This window comes from Pinus tabuliformis, chromosome 2_1 (assembly GCF_031772625.1).
Source record: "Pinus tabuliformis cultivar Carrire ecotype Pingquan chromosome 2_1, CPIR1, whole genome shotgun sequence".
Taxonomy (NCBI): domain Eukaryota; kingdom Viridiplantae; phylum Streptophyta; class Pinopsida; order Pinales; family Pinaceae; genus Pinus; species Pinus tabuliformis.
The window spans coordinates 433,104,612-433,121,938 of record NC_142299.1 but is presented as its reverse complement, the minus strand read 5'-3'; the positions used below and the strand labels follow the sequence as shown (position 1 = coordinate 433,121,938).

Genomic DNA, 17,327 nt, shown 5'->3' with positions numbered 1-17,327 from the left:
ATCATCTATAATCTGTTGTGACTTCCACACATCATTTGCTACAAACCAAAACTGTTCAGGATCTTTTGTCTCCAAACCCTTAAATACATGCATCTTCATAGTGTTCATCATATTTAATAGTGGAGGTGGAGGTGGAGGTGTAGGTGTGAGTGTGTGAGGTGGAGTGGATGGATGTGGTATTCCTGTCCCTGATTTACTATCTGTGGTGCACCTTGAGGTGTTTTTAGAATACTTTCTTCTTCATTACTATCAGATGCTCCCAATAGAGCATTGTACTTAGCACCTGAATTTAAATTTCTTCTGAATGTCTTTCCACTTCACGTAGTTCCCGTCAAATCTCTTCTAAACATTAATTCAATGGCATAACCCTTTTCTTGCACAATAGCATTTTAATCCAAGTTTTTAGGGACATCAAATACTTACCTCTTGGTCCTTTGAAAAACTGATGTTCAGTTTTGCTATAACTGATAGATGTAACGATCGCGAACTCAGTGATGAAACTGCCCAAAATGCTATCGATCTAGTAATTGATAACCCTCACGATTTTGTTTTCTAAAGCTTCAAAGCGCCTTACCAACTATAGAATCCACACAATAGGGTTATCCAACTTCCATGTACCTTGACTATTCGTCAATTTAGACAACCATTGGTGTAATTCACACAGAAAAGAGCAAAAGAAAATTTCGTGTTCGTCTATATATAGGGATTTATTCAACCAATCTTCTTTCAACAAGCGCGAATTCTTGTTTTCCTTGGCTGCAAATTTGTGCAGCTTCCAATCTATCCAATTCTCAATCCCCTATTTAGTTGGGAACGACATCACATATTCCTCAGACAAATCTTGGTCTTGGCAACATAACCATTTGTTGGCTTGAGGGGGTCTGGACCCAGGTTTAGAGTTAGCTGCGCCAACTAGAAAAAACCCTACACTACCGGACCATTCGGTAACAACCCACGTAGCGCAGGCTGTAGTCTCACCTGAGGCAATATTGGTGGATGATAGAGCCAGGTTTCTGCACCCAAAGGTCCATGTGATGAGTTTCTGTTACTTTTAGGTCTTTATTCCGACCTTCGCGACCCTAACCCTTGAAATGTGGAAATTATAGTAACTTACAGAAAACATATTCTAACTCTGCGCTAGTTTCTTTAAACATTCATAACATTAAGTAAACTAACAGATCTACCACTTTTGCACATCTATTAAGTGTTTCTTACGATAAATGCAGAAAATAGAGCAAATACAAAGAAAATGCAGAAGTAAACATAAAGGCACAGATACAGAGATATTGCTCCAAAATAGTCTTTATTAGCTTTAGATCTTCTATTACAGACTCTTTCTTCCCTACGCACACCGCTGAAAGGGCCCACGCACTCAGATGCAAACTTACCAAGGTCTTCGTGCACATAGCTACATGAGCATTCTCCTTCGCCTAAGTATATAAAACATATTCTTATGACTTAGATCACTTGCCCATACATATATATTTCATTCACTGATTATCTCCTATGACTCTCTATGACTCCATTTTATAGCATCTTTCTTTACAATACCATGGTTTTCGAACCATAGGCGGTTCACAAAACAACTTAACTCCTAACACACTAAGGGGCTTTGACCTTACTAAAGCCCCTTTGACTTCTAACGACCTTCGCGCTCCGCTCCTCAAAATGCGAAGACTTTACAAAAATAACAAAAACTATTACAAAATTGACTCTAGAGAACCTTGTCCCAACAATTAGTAAGCTATGGTATTAGTTCACGACATTAAGAATTTCCATGCTAAAGTGGGGTGAATCTCCATGGTTAATAATCTTGCTACATGTTTTTTATTAAATGTATATATGTTTAAATCGCATATTAATTTTTTTATATTAGCAATTGCACCTGATGTTGTAGAGGGAACGCTGTAAAGTGGTAGCATATGGAAGAGTGGCATTGGTGAAGATTGTTGGTTGAAGCAAATAGATATAGTTTGAAAGGTGCAATGGTGAAGTTTTACATTCCAAAAACTTGTGGAACATGTATACCTTGTGATGCCAATATTTGCAAAAATAAAATGTGTCTTTGGCTTCAAAGTTTATCAATACCATAATCCACCCAAATATAACAAAGATACTTAAGAAAGAACTACTTTTAAGTATTGCTTGCAAATTGACAAATTGGATAGATTTTCAATGTACTAAACAACTTACATAAACAAATTGTTAATTTACAAAAAAGACGTCAAATTAATGTGAAAAGATTACATACTACCATGTATTTTCTTGACACAAGGTTGTCTCAAAGTGGTTGCACACACTAAATATCCTTATTTTGGAAACAATGGAATTTTGTAAGGGAAATTGATGAGCAATAATGGCTTGACAGTCACAACATCTAGGTCATATGAGTATATGTTGTCATATATTTTTGCTACAAACATTATATTTGATTTGTCTCACAATAATTTTACTGGGAAAATCCCCACAAGCATAAGTAGTATGAGCCATCCGCGGTTCTTGAATTTATCTTGGAATCAATTGGAAGGGAGAATACCTACAACTTCCAATCAAATATATACTTTGGAGTAGTTGGATTCGACCCATAATAATTTCACTGGACCTTCCTGAGGAGCTTTCTAAATTGCATGAGTTGAGTGTTGCAGGTGTTTCATCAAATATCCTCTGTGGGAAAATCCCAATTAGGACACAATTCCCTATTTTCAATGTAACTTCATTTCAAAACAATAGGTGCTTATGGAGTTGTCCTTAAGATTCATGTAATGAAAATGCAATACAAGGGAAGGTGATAATGCTAGTAAGAGTGGGATGGTTAAGTCACATAGATGAAAATATATCATTGATAGCATTGGGCATGGGAATGGGGATTGGATTTTGGGGAGTGGTTGTTGTCTTTATGTTATGGAAAAGAGCTAAGGACTAGGTAGTGCCCCAAACATGCCTCATCCCTTTCTTGGGGTATATCGATTCCCTACTTAAAAAGGGATAGCCAACTCAAGAATTTCAGCTTATTGTATGGAAAAATAGAATATATGATTAATTAAGAATTTCTATTAATATCGACGTAATTATTGAACTATGCACTGTATTCCCATAATAGCACTGTGTGCTCATTGAAAATGGCTTACTCACCTATCATGATGCAACAATTTCAAGCAGTTGATTGAATAAAGAGATTAAAAAGACTTATCCCAAAGAGAAAAAGGATCCATGTTGCTGCAACAAAGTAGCTTATGATTTATTCACTTCAAAATATTCTACAAATCTGAACTTGCGTGTTGATATGAAAATAATATATGTGAGTTCTATTTCAAATTAAAATTATATAGTGATAACGTGATTTATCTTTTGCACTTCCATAATTATAGATTTCCAAATGTCCTATGGAAGTTGAACACTCTTCCCAATAATCAATATTACATATCCTGGTATTAAAGTCACAACAAGGAGTGCAGAACAATCTTGGCTTCTTTAGGTTGGTTTCCCTCTGTGTACGCAAGTTCTGAACATCATTATCCCAATTTTCTCAATCTAAAACCATGGTTTAGTGCACTGTTGCACCTGTATTTGGTGTCTTAGGCAGAAGAGAACCATGTCAGATAGACTGATATAACTTTGCTAAGTTCTTTTGGCACTAAGAAGATATTGACCATGAAAATGACATATGGATTTGGAATACGGGAATATTTGTGGTTATAAAGAGCTCTATTTAAAAATGACTGATAGATAAAAGGATACTCTTCCACATGACAGGGATGGAAAATGTAAGTACCATTGAAAAACATTTATGCCTACACATAACCTCCATTTCCTTTAGTACAAGTGTGGATGCATAACATGTTTTGACACATCAGAGGGCGAACATTAACACTCAAAGGTTGAACAGTGGAGCTACCTATGACAACTTTTTTTGTATCTATAATTGTGAATGTAATGTGTGCTTGTTTGATGAATGAGAATGATTTTATCATAAGAAGAATGATTTTATCATAAGAAAATGAAAGCAACTATTGTTTCATTTAGTTTAGTGTGGACACATAACATATTTTGAGATGGTAGAGGTCAAAAATTAACACTCAAAGGTTGGACAGTCAAGCTACCTATGACATCTTGCATTGTATCTATAAGTAATTCAGACTGTAATGTGTGTGCAGGTTGGATGAAGGTGAGTGATTTTGATGAGTCACCAATCACAAGATTAATAGAAAGCTATCTCATCATATGGCTTGAAATTTCTTCTTCAATGTTGAAATTGGCATCTCATTTGATGTTACCAGTATAGAATTGAAGGCTTGAAAATGTTTAAAAATATTTCAGAAAATATTTCAGGTGTACAACCTTCTAAAAATGGAAGTGTGTCTCTTTTGGACTTCAGAGGCCTCAAACTAACTTTATGTGATCACAAGATCAATAGAAAGCTATCTCATCATATGGCTTGAAATTGCTTCTTCAATGCTGAAATTGGCATTTCATTTGTTGTTACCAGTCTAGAAAATAAGGCTTGAAAATGTTTAAAAATCTTTCAAGTGTACAACCCTCTAAAAATGAATGTGTGTTTCTTTTGGGCTTCAAAGGCCTCAAACTAAGTTGATGGTGTTGGTGTGTTGTGTGTGAGTGATAAATAGATCTGATTTATTATAATTGTGTTTCTCCTTTTACATACCCAATATAGTTGTCACGAGTGGAAAATTGTTAATGTATTTCTTGGTTGATGCAAAGAGCATTACTATTATGATGTATAAGTTGGTTGTTTATGTAATTATGGATCTCAAAAGAAGATTCGAATTCATGGGAGAGTTTCTCAGGGAAGATATCCATGCATCAAAGGCCCAACTGCACCTCCAATTATTTTCTTAGGATACCAATAACGACAGATTGAATTGTGACAACAACTACTCTATTAATTTCCATTTTGTTTATTTCCTATGAATGAATTCAGTTCTACGGAACTAAGGCTTCCAACAAAGATGTGTTATTTTATGCTTTCCACTAGGTCTTTTCGGATATTGATAGTTAAAAATGTAAAGAGCATTACTATTATGATGTATAGGTTGGTTGTTCATGTAATTATGGCCCTTCCTGAGATTTTTTCACCTTCCTTGTCTTCCAGTTACATTAAAAAAAACTTGTTTGTCATGGTTCTCTTGAGAGGCATGATATCCATATGCTTTGCATCCACGACGTCCGCCCAATTCAACACCATGGAATGCAGAACAATCTTGGCTTCTTTAGGTAGGCTTCCCTCTATGTACGCAATTTCTGAATGTCATTATCCCAATTTTCTCAATCTAAAAACAATCATTTGGTGCACCATCGTAGCGGTATTTGGCATCTCAAATATAAGAGAACCTTCACACAGAGACTAATATAGCTTTGCTAAGTTCTTTTGGCACCAAGAAGAGATTGACCATGAAAAAAACTTTTGGAATATGTGAATATTTGTGGTTACAAAGAGCTCTATTTACAAATGAGTGACATATAAAAGGACACTCTTCCACATGACGAGGATGAAAAAGCTAAGTACCATTGAAAATCAGTTATACCTACACATCATCTCCATTGCATTTAGTACCAATGTGGATGCATAACATATTTTGACACAATAGAGGTCGAAGATTAACACTCAAAGGTTGAACAATAGAGCTACCTATGACAACTTCCTCTGTATCTATAACTGTGAATGTAATGTGTGTGCAAGTTTGATGAATGAGAATGATTTTATCAGAAGAAAATGAAAGCAACTATTGTTTCATTTAGTTTAGTGTGGATACATAACATATTTTGACATGGCAGAGGTCGAAGATTAACACTCAAAGGTTGGACAATCGAGCTACCTATGACAACTTTCTCTATATCTATAAGTAATTGACACTATAATGTGTGTGCAGGTTGGATGAAGGTAGTGATTTTGATAAGCCACTAATCACAAGATCAATAGAAAGTTATCTCGTCATATGGCTTGAAATTTCTTCTTCAATGCTGAAATTGGCATCTCATCTGATGTTACCAGTCTAGAATTGAAGGCTTGAAAAGGTTTAAAAATCTCCCTGGTGTGCAACATTCTAAAAATGAAAGTGTGTCTCTTTTGGGCTTCAGAGGCCTCAAAATAACTTGATGGTGTTGGTGTGTTGTATGTGAGTGATAAAGAGATCTGATTTATTATAATTGTGTTTCTTCTTCCTTGTACATACCCAATATAGTTGTCATGAGTGGAAAATTTTTAATGTATTTCTTGGTTGATGCAAAGAGCATTACTATTATGATGTATAGGTTGGTTGTTTATGTAATTATGGATCTCAAAAGAAGATTCAAATTCATGGGAGAGTTTATCAGGGAAGATATCCATGCATCAAAGGCCCAGCGGCACCTCCAATTCTTTTCTCACCCAGCTGCATCTCCAATTCTTTTCTCAGGATACCAATAACGACGGATTGAATTGTGACAACAACTACTCTATTAATTTCCATTTTGTTTCTTTCCTATGAATGAATTCAATTTTTTTATTTTTTTATTTTTATTATTATTATTATTTTTTAAATTATGTATATTTTTGTTTTGTTTTTTTTAATGATATTTTTAATATTTTGTCTAATTTTTTAATTTTTAATATTTATAAGTTTTTTTTTTATTTATTTTTTATTTTTATTTTTATTTTTTATGAGAAATGTTTTCGGCGATAATCACATCAAAATTCATTTGTCGATGGGTTTCAAACTAGCAAGTGTGGTTCATTGACAATGAACCACACTTGTTAGTTTGAAACCCGTCGACAAATGAATTTTGATGTGATTATCATCAAAAACATTTCTCATAAACTTGTTATGGATCACCGAAGCCTTAATTCAATAATTTGTATAGTTTTTTTTGTCTTTTTTTATTTGATTTTTTGTCATGTTTTATTTCTTGTTATTATTTTTTAAAGTTTTTTATGTTTTTAAAATTGTTTTTAATTTTTTCTTCTATATTTGAATTTTTGGTGCTTTTTGTATTTTTTTTTGTGTTTTTTTTTACAATATTTGATTTTTTTTCTCTTGTATTATTTTTTGTGTGTTTTTTTATTGTTTTTATTATTTTTTCCAATATTTAAATTTTGTTTTCTTTAGTATTATTTTGTGTGCGTGTGTTTATTGTTTTTTTTTAATATTTGAATTTATTTTCTTTTGTATTTTTCATTTTTATTTATTTTTATATTTTTTTTTACAGGATCCGTGTCGATGTTCATCTAGCAATCCGATTTGTGTGTAATTTGGTAGTTGATTTTAATTTTTCACTATAATGAATCAAGTCTGCCCCCACAACGTATCCATTTCATGGTTGGTCTTTAAGTTTTCATTACAACGGGTCGAGTTCACCTACACCGTGTGTGAATTTGATGGTTGATTTTTAAATTTATGTTGTAATGTATCAAGTTGTCTTAGACTAAGATTTTAAAATCACTATATATTTAACATTTAAAGAATAAATTACTCTTAGGTGTTTGTCTTTAAAGTTTTTTGTTATAAATTTTTTCCATAATGTCATGCTTGAAATATTTTGAAAACTTGAATTTTTTTTGTAGTCATAATCTTTGCTTTCAATTGCATGGGTGAAAAATTGTCGAGATTTTAATGTTTTTCTAAGTCATGATATTTTATCTTTAATGCTATGGTTAAAAACAATTACAATTTCAGGGTTTTTTAGAGTCAATATATTTTATCTTTAACAACATGGATGGAAATTGTTGGAATTATCAGGATTTGAGATATGATATTTTATTTTTAACATCCTGTCCGAGAATTGTTGGAATTTTACAGTTTTTCAAAGTCCAGATATTTTATCTTTAATTCCATTGCTTAAAAATGTCAAAATTGTAACTCGATTTTTTTTTGTTGTTCCAAAATCAACACTTTTTTTAAGGGTGTTTTTTCATCCATTTTGAAAAAAAAATGGTTTTACTTCCATTTGACAAAATTGTTGAAAATTTACCAAAATAAAAACATCATTTTGGCATACACAATTTTCATTTTTGGGTTGTTTTTATGTTTTTTGGGGGTTTTTGGGCCAGAGTACCCGTTTTGAGGTAATAGTTTCCATTTGATCAGTAACGATGTTGGAGGCCCCCAAGATCTAAAAAATTGAAATGCCAGAAGAAAATATAAGAACACACATTAAACAAAACCAACAAGAAATAATTTTATTAAAATAGAGAATAATTGTAAAAACTACATTGTGGTGGACAATATGTTCTTTTGCAAAATGCGACTTGTTACTTATAGTCATTTTTTTAGTTATAATACTATCAAGTAAATTCCATGGGTGATTGAATACCATGGGTGGATCTTACTTACAATACCATGGGTGAATGAATAGCATGAGTTTATGCCACCTACAATACCATGGGTAAATTCCATGGGTGGATAAATACTTTGAGTCGATGAATATCATTGGTGAATGTCACTTACAATACCATGGGTATATTCCATGAGTGGATAAATCCATAAGTCGATGAATATCATGGATGAATGCTAATTTTCATTCAGATCATTTCTCCCTCCTTAAGAAGCAATGGTCCCCATTACATGAAGTTCCTTCCTGAGAAACCTATGTTGAATATGAAGTGCCATTGCAGAGAAGGGTTTTGTGTGGCTAATCCATAACAGTGATGAACCGAGATTTGAGGATTGAGATAGCTTGTAATGCTTGTGACCAATTGTGATACTAATAATGTTCGGTCTAGCAAATGGACTTAGATGAAGTGTAAGTTTGTGGATGACCCATAACTATGAAAAACGAAGATCCGATGATAGAGATACTATGTAATGCTTGTGACCAACTGTAATACTAACAATGTGCAGCGTAACACATGGACTTCGATGACAATAATTTAATGCGGTTGACCCATAAACATGATGTTCACTGTTGATGAAGTAGCAGGTGCTTACATAACCTGGGGTGGGAGGGCATGTCTCCAGAGAACCCAAGACGAATGCTGCTATGTTGAAACCGATGAATGTGAAGCAGGTGCCTACTAAAGCGGGGTGGAAGGACACGTCTCCAAAGGGAACCCGTTCCTAATGCTGCTCCAGATATAAAAACTAATTTAAAATGGGATAACTTGGTCATTATAATTCAGAATCTTTATTATAACTTATTTTTGGAAATAGAATGACCATTTTGCATCTTCCCATGTGATTGAAATCCCTATCTAGATACTTTGGAAACTCAGATTTGCACTACAACTGTCCCGTTGTCACAAAAGTTTAAAAAAATCGCTGATTTTAAACCAGTGATATGTCCCTCATCCGAATTTCGATTCGATCAAATTTTTTTTTTTGAAATTGAGTGATTTTTCAAAAGGTCGCAGATCTGCAATCATTTTTCTAAAATTATGCACAAAAAATGATAGTAGAGCCACCGTCTACGAATTGCCGTTAGAAAAATTTCTGCAACACAATTAATTTTAAATCAATAATATTTCCCTCATCCGGACTTCGATTCAACTGATTGTTTTGCAAGGAATTCAAACCTGCTATTTGTTTTTGTAAATTTTGCACCAAAAGTTTCAGATCAGATCTGCAAACTCGCAACCCAAAAAATCCCTGCCAAAAAAAAATAAAAAAAATCTTCCCACTTTGCCTAAAAAAGTGCTATGTGGAAGTCATAGCATGTGCATGAAGTTTGTTGCATATTGCTGCAAAACTTTTAAATTTAAATATGCATCAAACCCTCATTCCCATGGAGCTGTACCCTGAATCTGATACCACTGATCCAGATCTTGGGGGGAGGCCCCAAAGATCTAAAAAATTGAAATGGATATTTGGGGGAGGCCCCGAAAGTCAATTGGTTGTGTTTTGTCGGTTTCACTTCGTTAACTGTACATGAGAAGTTGAATTAGATCATAATAGCCTCCCGTCACATGTTTACCTTAACAAACTGATTAACTTGGATAAATGTAGGAGGAAGGTGTTACACACACATGATAATATATGCATATGCATATCTTTTCAAAATGTTAGTGTGTAAATGCCAACTTCTTAGTATTCTAGTAGTGACAATATCCACAACCCCACATAATCTTCATGAATTTGTTGTAGATTCAAAATGAAAATATGTAATCAATATCTATAGTTGTACTTGACTTTCTTATCGGCTATACCTTTGCATAGGTCTATCTTTGGCGTGTTTCTAGTCATGTGAGGGACTTTCCAACGTTGGGTCAAACTATAATTTTTTATCAAACTTGAATCTAATTAATTTTTTCATCAAGAGGTTGTCAACTTGAAACAACAAATGAAAATAGAAAATGACAATAATATATTGATTTTTTTTTTGATATCTCTCAAGGATGTAATTTGTTGTAAATATCTCTCCATTTACCTCAAGGTAGTTGACAATGTAACCATATGAATACTTTATCAAACATTGACTTAGACTTATATCATCAAAATGCTTCACAAACTTTATCTCTCGGTTTGGTTTTGGTGCAAGATGGGGAGGATATTGACCAAGTTGTTGTATTCATTACAAGCAACAACTTACAAGAAGATATTGACCAAATTGTTGTGTTCATTATAAGCAACAACTTACAAGCCTCATAGAGGAGGTGCAAACATGTTTAAAAGGGTTGGAGTTCATAAAAAGGTAGAAGTTTGTAACAAAATATTTTATTATGAAATGATCTTCTGTAAAATCTTAATGTGGTTATAAACCTTGTTGCATATATTTTCAAGGTGAAATGACAAAACCTCTATTGCAATTAAGAAATAGGAATAATGTTGACATAAAATTATGCTGGATCAATTTGGATGTGACATGAGCAAATTTGAATTTTATGAAAGTATGCTCTATAATCACTAGTATTATCTTAAGAAGCCTCTTGAGATCAAGGTTACAAAGTTCTTACTGTGGCAATAATTATAGTAAATGTATTCATCTCATGTACTCTTTTATGGCACAAAAACACTTGCGTTTCTCAAGGATCGAAGAAACCCTTGTTATTCTCCCAATTGCTTCCAAATTGCAATTTCATGAGTATGTGTAGCAAAGTATGGAATATTTGGATAGCAAAGTATGGAATATTTGGATGTTATTGGTGGGTGCCCTGAATAAGAAGCCAAACTTCGAGTTGTGTTAAGTTTTGTACATGTAAATATTTTTCCCAAACTAATTACAAGGGTTGGCATGAGCATATGCAAGTTCAACAATGGTGACTTAAAAGAGTAGTTTGCGAAAACTTTGTTTGTGATCTCAAAATGTTCACACTACCACAACAAAATTGAGAAATATATTGTATGATACTTTGAGGGTAAAATCATCCACTGATGTTCCACCTAAGTAATTTCCACATTTTTGGAAATAGTTTAAGATGATTGTGTGACTTATTATATCTAAAACTCATTAAGAAATCATTGAAAATGACGAAGATGCCATAGAGAATCCTTTTTCTCATGGTTGAAATCATTGAAAATGACGAAGATGCCATAGAGAATCCTTTTTCTCATGGTTAGTTGACATGATTTAACAATATGTTGTAGACACATTCATATCTAAATGTGTTCAAAATATTTTGAGATATTGACCTTCACAATGCACCAAATTATTGTAAAATCAACATAAATCAAGCTAGAATAGATCTATTTGACATTTTGATTTCTTGGTTTATTAGAGGTATGGCTAGAAGGAGATAATTGTTTCATTTTTCATTTTAATTTGTTTTTATCATAAATTGGATGGCCATAATGGTCGACCTTATTTCTTGTAGTGGCACTAATTGGGTTGTAGTGGCACTAATTGGGAGCACTGATTAGGCAAAGTGGAAAGGGAAATCATTGATATAGTTGAAACACTCCCATTTATGCAACAAAGACGTATCGACAAGAAGTGGAATGTTTCCTTTAGAAAATATCCCATACATTGAAAAATTGTAAGCACAATGTTTAAGTGATGAGTTAAAAAACTACTCGATACCATGAACAATAAGAAGATCTTTTGATAATACCCTTGCTATATTAGTCATTACACTTTTAAGACAATCAAGTGTCTTGCACCTAGAGGTACTCCCTAGCCCGATATGATAGGAGATGTTGTAATGTAATGTAATGCATTGTAAATATTTTGACTCAGTCACAATAAAATAAAAATAACCTTCAGTTAAAATACAAATAATTTCAAACTAAATTAATAACAATAAAACTTTTACTTTATCATTATTATTTTATTAATTTTTGTTGTGTAGTTAAGGTAAACTTGACTTGGTCAATTACTACTAGTTTTTGAGCTTCAAGTTTATGAGAACCTATGATATTGGCTCATGGTATTCATGTGGAATATAACTTATGTAAATGGGGAAACTAAATCAACCTAGATCCATCTTAACTCTTGGTAGATCCAACCTGGTTTTTGAACTTATGGTATTGACCCATGGTATTCAAGTGGAATATAGCCTCTTTAAAGGGGGAAATTAAACCAACCTACATCCATGTTAACTAAGAATCAAATCTCTTTTCACTCTTAAAAAATTTAGCATCTCAAAATATTTGATCCCTTTCTACGATTTTAATATAAAACCATTTAGAACCACTTACTAATCACTAAAATTTATCATTTTTCATCTATATTGTGATTTTCCTTTTACAATTTTAAAAACTATTTTAGATTATTATTTTATATCAATAATTTTTAAAAATCGTTTTACATTATAATTATAATTTTAATTATGCAACTTAAAAATTAACTTTATATTTATATTTATATTGTTAACATGATAAATAATTAAATTTTTGTTTTGTTTTGTTTTTTTTTTAAATCTAGGATAATCGATAACTGGTGAGAGTTATCCTGAACAGACCCAGGATCAAGCAGGAAACTTATGCCTTATCCTGAACAGACGCAGGATCAAGCAGGAAACTTATGCCTCAACAAGAGGCGAGACGTCCACTATGGGGTCACCTGAACAGACCCAGGATCAAGCAGGAAACTTATGCCTCAACAAGAGGCGAGACGTCCACTATGGGGTCACCTGAACAGACCCAGGATCAAGCGGGAAACTTATGCCTTATCCTGAACAGACCCAGGATCAAGCAGGAAACTTATGCCTCAACAAGAGGCGAGACGTCCACTATGGGGTCGCCTGAACAGACCCAGGATCAAGCAGGAAACTTATGCCTTATCCTGAACAGACCGAGGATCACGCAGGAAACTTATGCCTCAACAAAAGGCGAGACGTCCACTATGGGGTCGCCTACTCTTCTATATATATATTCAATAAGATTTGAACCCTCATTCCCTGGGTTTCACTCAACAAAACTTACCGTTAAACCCCATATCACTTTATTATAAATAATTAAAAATTTTACCTAGAGATATATATACGTGAGGTTTCACCCAACAAAACTTACCGTTAAACCCCATATCACTTTATTATAAATAATTAAAAATTTTACCTAGAGATATAGGTACGGAGTAACCGCACAAAGGTTACAACAGACCTTGCATCCTTACGATGCAAGCGTTGCAATATTATAAAACCAAGTGAATCTATTCTATTTTTCTATTTTTCATACTTGTTAATGTCACTAAAGGGGTAAATTTTCTGTCACGAAACCCTATCAATTTGTTGGGTATTGTACATTTCGGCAAAGCAGCTCCTCGGTTTTATGCATCCTTCCATCGGTCTCTGAGTTTTATACACCTAAGGAACCCAGGATCGAGTCCTCTGGCGTTCTGCAGGTAACTGTTAATTCTCTCTCTGCCATTGAGTTTTCTCTGCCTTTCATTGCACGGAGACCATGTCTATTCAGAATATATGCAAACGATTTGCAAAGAATGATGCGCCATTTTCACTGGCCATGTATTTCCTACGCTTTCCTGCATTCACTGCAGGAGCCCACTTTAGATTTGCTAATATATGCACTCAAATAACAACGCCATCTAAAACCCCAGACGACAGGGGTGTTGCCACTCAATTTCTCATCGATAAATGCGGTTTGACAACGGAAGAAATTGCTAAAGCCTTTAGACATAGAAATGAATTGCTTCGTGCAAAATCAAGTCAGAATATGGAAAAAGTTATGGAGTTGTTAAATGGCTGTGGCTTGACCAGCGCTGCCCAGATTCGAAGTGTGGTCCTTTACAACCCTAACGTTTTGTTTTACAGAGCTGAAAGAAACATACAGTCTAAGCTCAACCTCCTAAGGACTTTCATGAAGGAAGAGCATCTCTCCAAACTCATATCTACTAATGCACGAATATTTAATTTCAGTGAACAGAAGCTTAGGTCTTCGATTTCACTTTTGCAGATATTGGGGGTCGAGGGGGAAGCTTTGTCAGATATTTTGGCATGCATTCCTCACTTGCTCACGGCTTCAGAGGAAAGAGTTATGGAGACGTTTAAACAGGCCGAGGATTTAGGGTTAAAAAAGGGATCAAAGATGTTTAGATTTGCTCTGCTTACATGTTTCGGGTTAGCGAAAGTGAAACTAGATCGAAAACGGCAGCATTTGGGCAGCCTAGGTTTTTCTGAACAACAAATTTTGTTTATAGCAAGACAGAGGCCAATGATTCTAACGCTTTCGGAGGAAAAACTGAAGCGTAATGTGGACTTTTTGGTGAATACTGCGAGGCTTCAATTGGCTGATATTGTGAAGTACCCAACTCTGTTTGCAAACAGCTTAGAGAGAAGGCTGATTCCTCGGTATATGGTGCTGGAGGCAATGAAGTTCAAGCAATTGCAAGTGTCGAAAAAAGAAAGGCGTTTTCCGGTTATTCTTGCGTTGACAGAAAAACGTTTCTTGGAATATGTTCATCCAAATGCCGAATTCTCCTCAGTTCTCCAGGATATTTACCGCAGAGGGAAAGCTGGAGAGTTAGTCATTGGCAAGGAGACATGGAGTGAGTTTTTCTCAGTGGAAAAGATTGATGAAAGTTGCCATAGTTCGTCGGAAGCTTCAATATGACTTTTCTTATGCACTATTTTTAATTTTAATGTAATTTTCCTTTGGCTGGAGAACTCCTGGTAAAGGAGTTTCACATTGAGTGAGAATGTTCCAATTTATACTTTCTATGGCTTCCTTAGCTCGAGAAGAGTCCAAAAAATGTGTTTGCAATATTGAAGAGCAGATTTACTCGCGGAGTGTATCTTATTTATTGACAAACTCTGACACACCAGCTGCATGGCAGAGTGTGTCTTTGCACCATATTTCCTTCCCAGGAAACCCTATAAATTTTCGAGCGTTAACAACATCAACAGGCTACTCAACGAGGTTGGATCTCAAACAGCAAAGCGACTTCATTCTACACAAGGTAAGCCTGCATACTCGTATTCAAGGCGCGCTGTGGGAAGAACGTGGCTCTGCTCAGCTTCATCCAACTTGCTCTTCGGTAGGTTCCATCTTTGGCCTTCTATATATTCTTTACAGTCTCGAGCATTTTTCTCCTTGACTTGTCTGATTCCTTGACACCATTTATTATTCTTTCTACTTTAACCGACCCTCTCTCTTGTTCGCTCTAGTTCTTGGTGGCCATTTCACCTCTCTTTTCTTCCGCCCTCTTCTGATTTTGATTTTGGTTATTTCCCTGGTCTTGCCCTCCCACCCCTCTGCTCTTTCCACCTCCATTGCCTGACCATTCCCCATTCCTCATTCCTGATAATGCAGATATAATTGAAAGAGATATGCATAGGGAACCAACAACCCAACCCAAGGTAGCATGAAATACAGGGTTACTAAGGAACTGCTTGCACCTCTGAGATCCACATCTGAATCCAAAAATTGTTTCACAGGATGCCCATCACTAGGCCATGTACAACCTAAACTTCCAAGCAAGAACTCAAAAGGGTGTTAGAGACCAAGAAATAGACTAGAGAATGATTTGAGTAGTTTGGCTTCAGAGCAGTGTAAGGAGAAAGACAAAAAATTCAATGAGATAGCACCGCCTCTTCAGTAAGAAAGTGAACAGAGGGGAAGAACTAAGCTTTCTTTTGTAGGTTAAAATAGAAATAGCAGAGTACAATCCTAGAAAACTCAGCAGATTTTTGAAGAGCAAATTTAAGAATAATCAGTTGCCAGTAACATTTTTGAAGAGCAGATTTAAAAATAATCAGCTGCCAGTAACATTTTTGAAGAGCAGATTTAAAAATAATCAGCTACCAGTAACATTTTTGACGAACAGATTTAAAAATATGAATGATTTGACAGTATTCTTTTCTGACTTTTCCAGGTACAACACACCATCCTTCCTCTGCTCTATTTTCTTTATAATTTATATGGCTTCCTTATCGTGAGAAGAGTCCAAAAATACGTGTTTGCAATATTAAAGTTATACAGCTGCCAGTAACACTTTTGAAAAGGTACAACACACTATTCTTCCTGTGCTCCATTTTCTTTAATTCAATGATGAGCATCTTTGGACGTATAAAGAAACAAAATCAATGATCAGCATCTTTGGACGTATAAAGAAAAAAATAACAGATATTAATTTGTTGCTAAACAACATCTTTGTTTGCAATGGTTGAACTTATTGCATTTTTATATACAACTGGTTAGTTTTTATATGCAAATGGTTATTTTTCTTGAACTGAGTTTAGGCTGCCTCCTTGTGAGCAAAACCTTAACCATTGCATAACTTAATCAGTTTATCAATTTTATTGGGTTGAATTTTATAATTCATGATTTATAATTTTTTTAACCTTAACAACCAAGCATCACACCCTCCTGATCATAGGCAAAGTTAAGTTATTTTCCAGAATCTATCATCTCAAAGATAATCGGCTCACAAAAAGCAAAACTTATCACAAGTGGGATTTAAATTTTTATGGAGAGGTAACATTTCTCCTCCCTGGCCACCCATATTAGATCCAATTGACATTTACCAACTTATATTGAGGAAAAGTCTTGAGAATTATCTATAATTGAAATTTTTAAAGAACTTATTCATGATGTCAGATGAGTAGTGCAATTGTAATCTTTTTTGTTTCCGAGAATTTTTTTTTAATGCAGAATTCAATATACACATAATTGTGTCTTTCCAATACTCCCATAAGTCAATCACCGTGCTTCTATTTCCATCCAAATGACTTATAGAACTCCCTACTTTTATAGATTCATCCGTTGACATCTAGCTTACACTGAAGTATATATACATTCAACAAATTAGCTAGCCGAAGACCATAGAAACAAAAATTCTGTAGAATCCAATAAGTTTTTAGCTTCTAATTTACCACACATCACCTTCTTAGAGTGCATTACCATCTTTGGTTTCTTTAATGGCATAATCAGACGTTTTTCACAGCATAAGGAAACAAACAACAGATATTGATTCATCATATTGATTTATTGTTAATCACGACATCT

The 17,327-nt window shown here is 34.3% G+C and overlaps 1 protein-coding gene across 1 annotated transcript; it reads left to right on the top strand.

The window, feature by feature from the left end:
- Positions 1 to 13,549: 13,549 nt before the first annotated feature.
- Positions 13,550 to 15,155, top strand: LOC149200742 (uncharacterized). The gene has a single exon (XM_089402788.1). It carries the CDS (start codon positions 13,767 to 13,769, stop codon positions 14,931 to 14,933), a length of 1,167 nt encoding a protein of 388 aa, XP_089258914.1. The 5' UTR covers positions 13,550 to 13,766; the 3' UTR covers positions 14,934 to 15,155.
- The last annotated feature ends 2,172 nt before the right edge of the window (positions 15,156 to 17,327 follow it).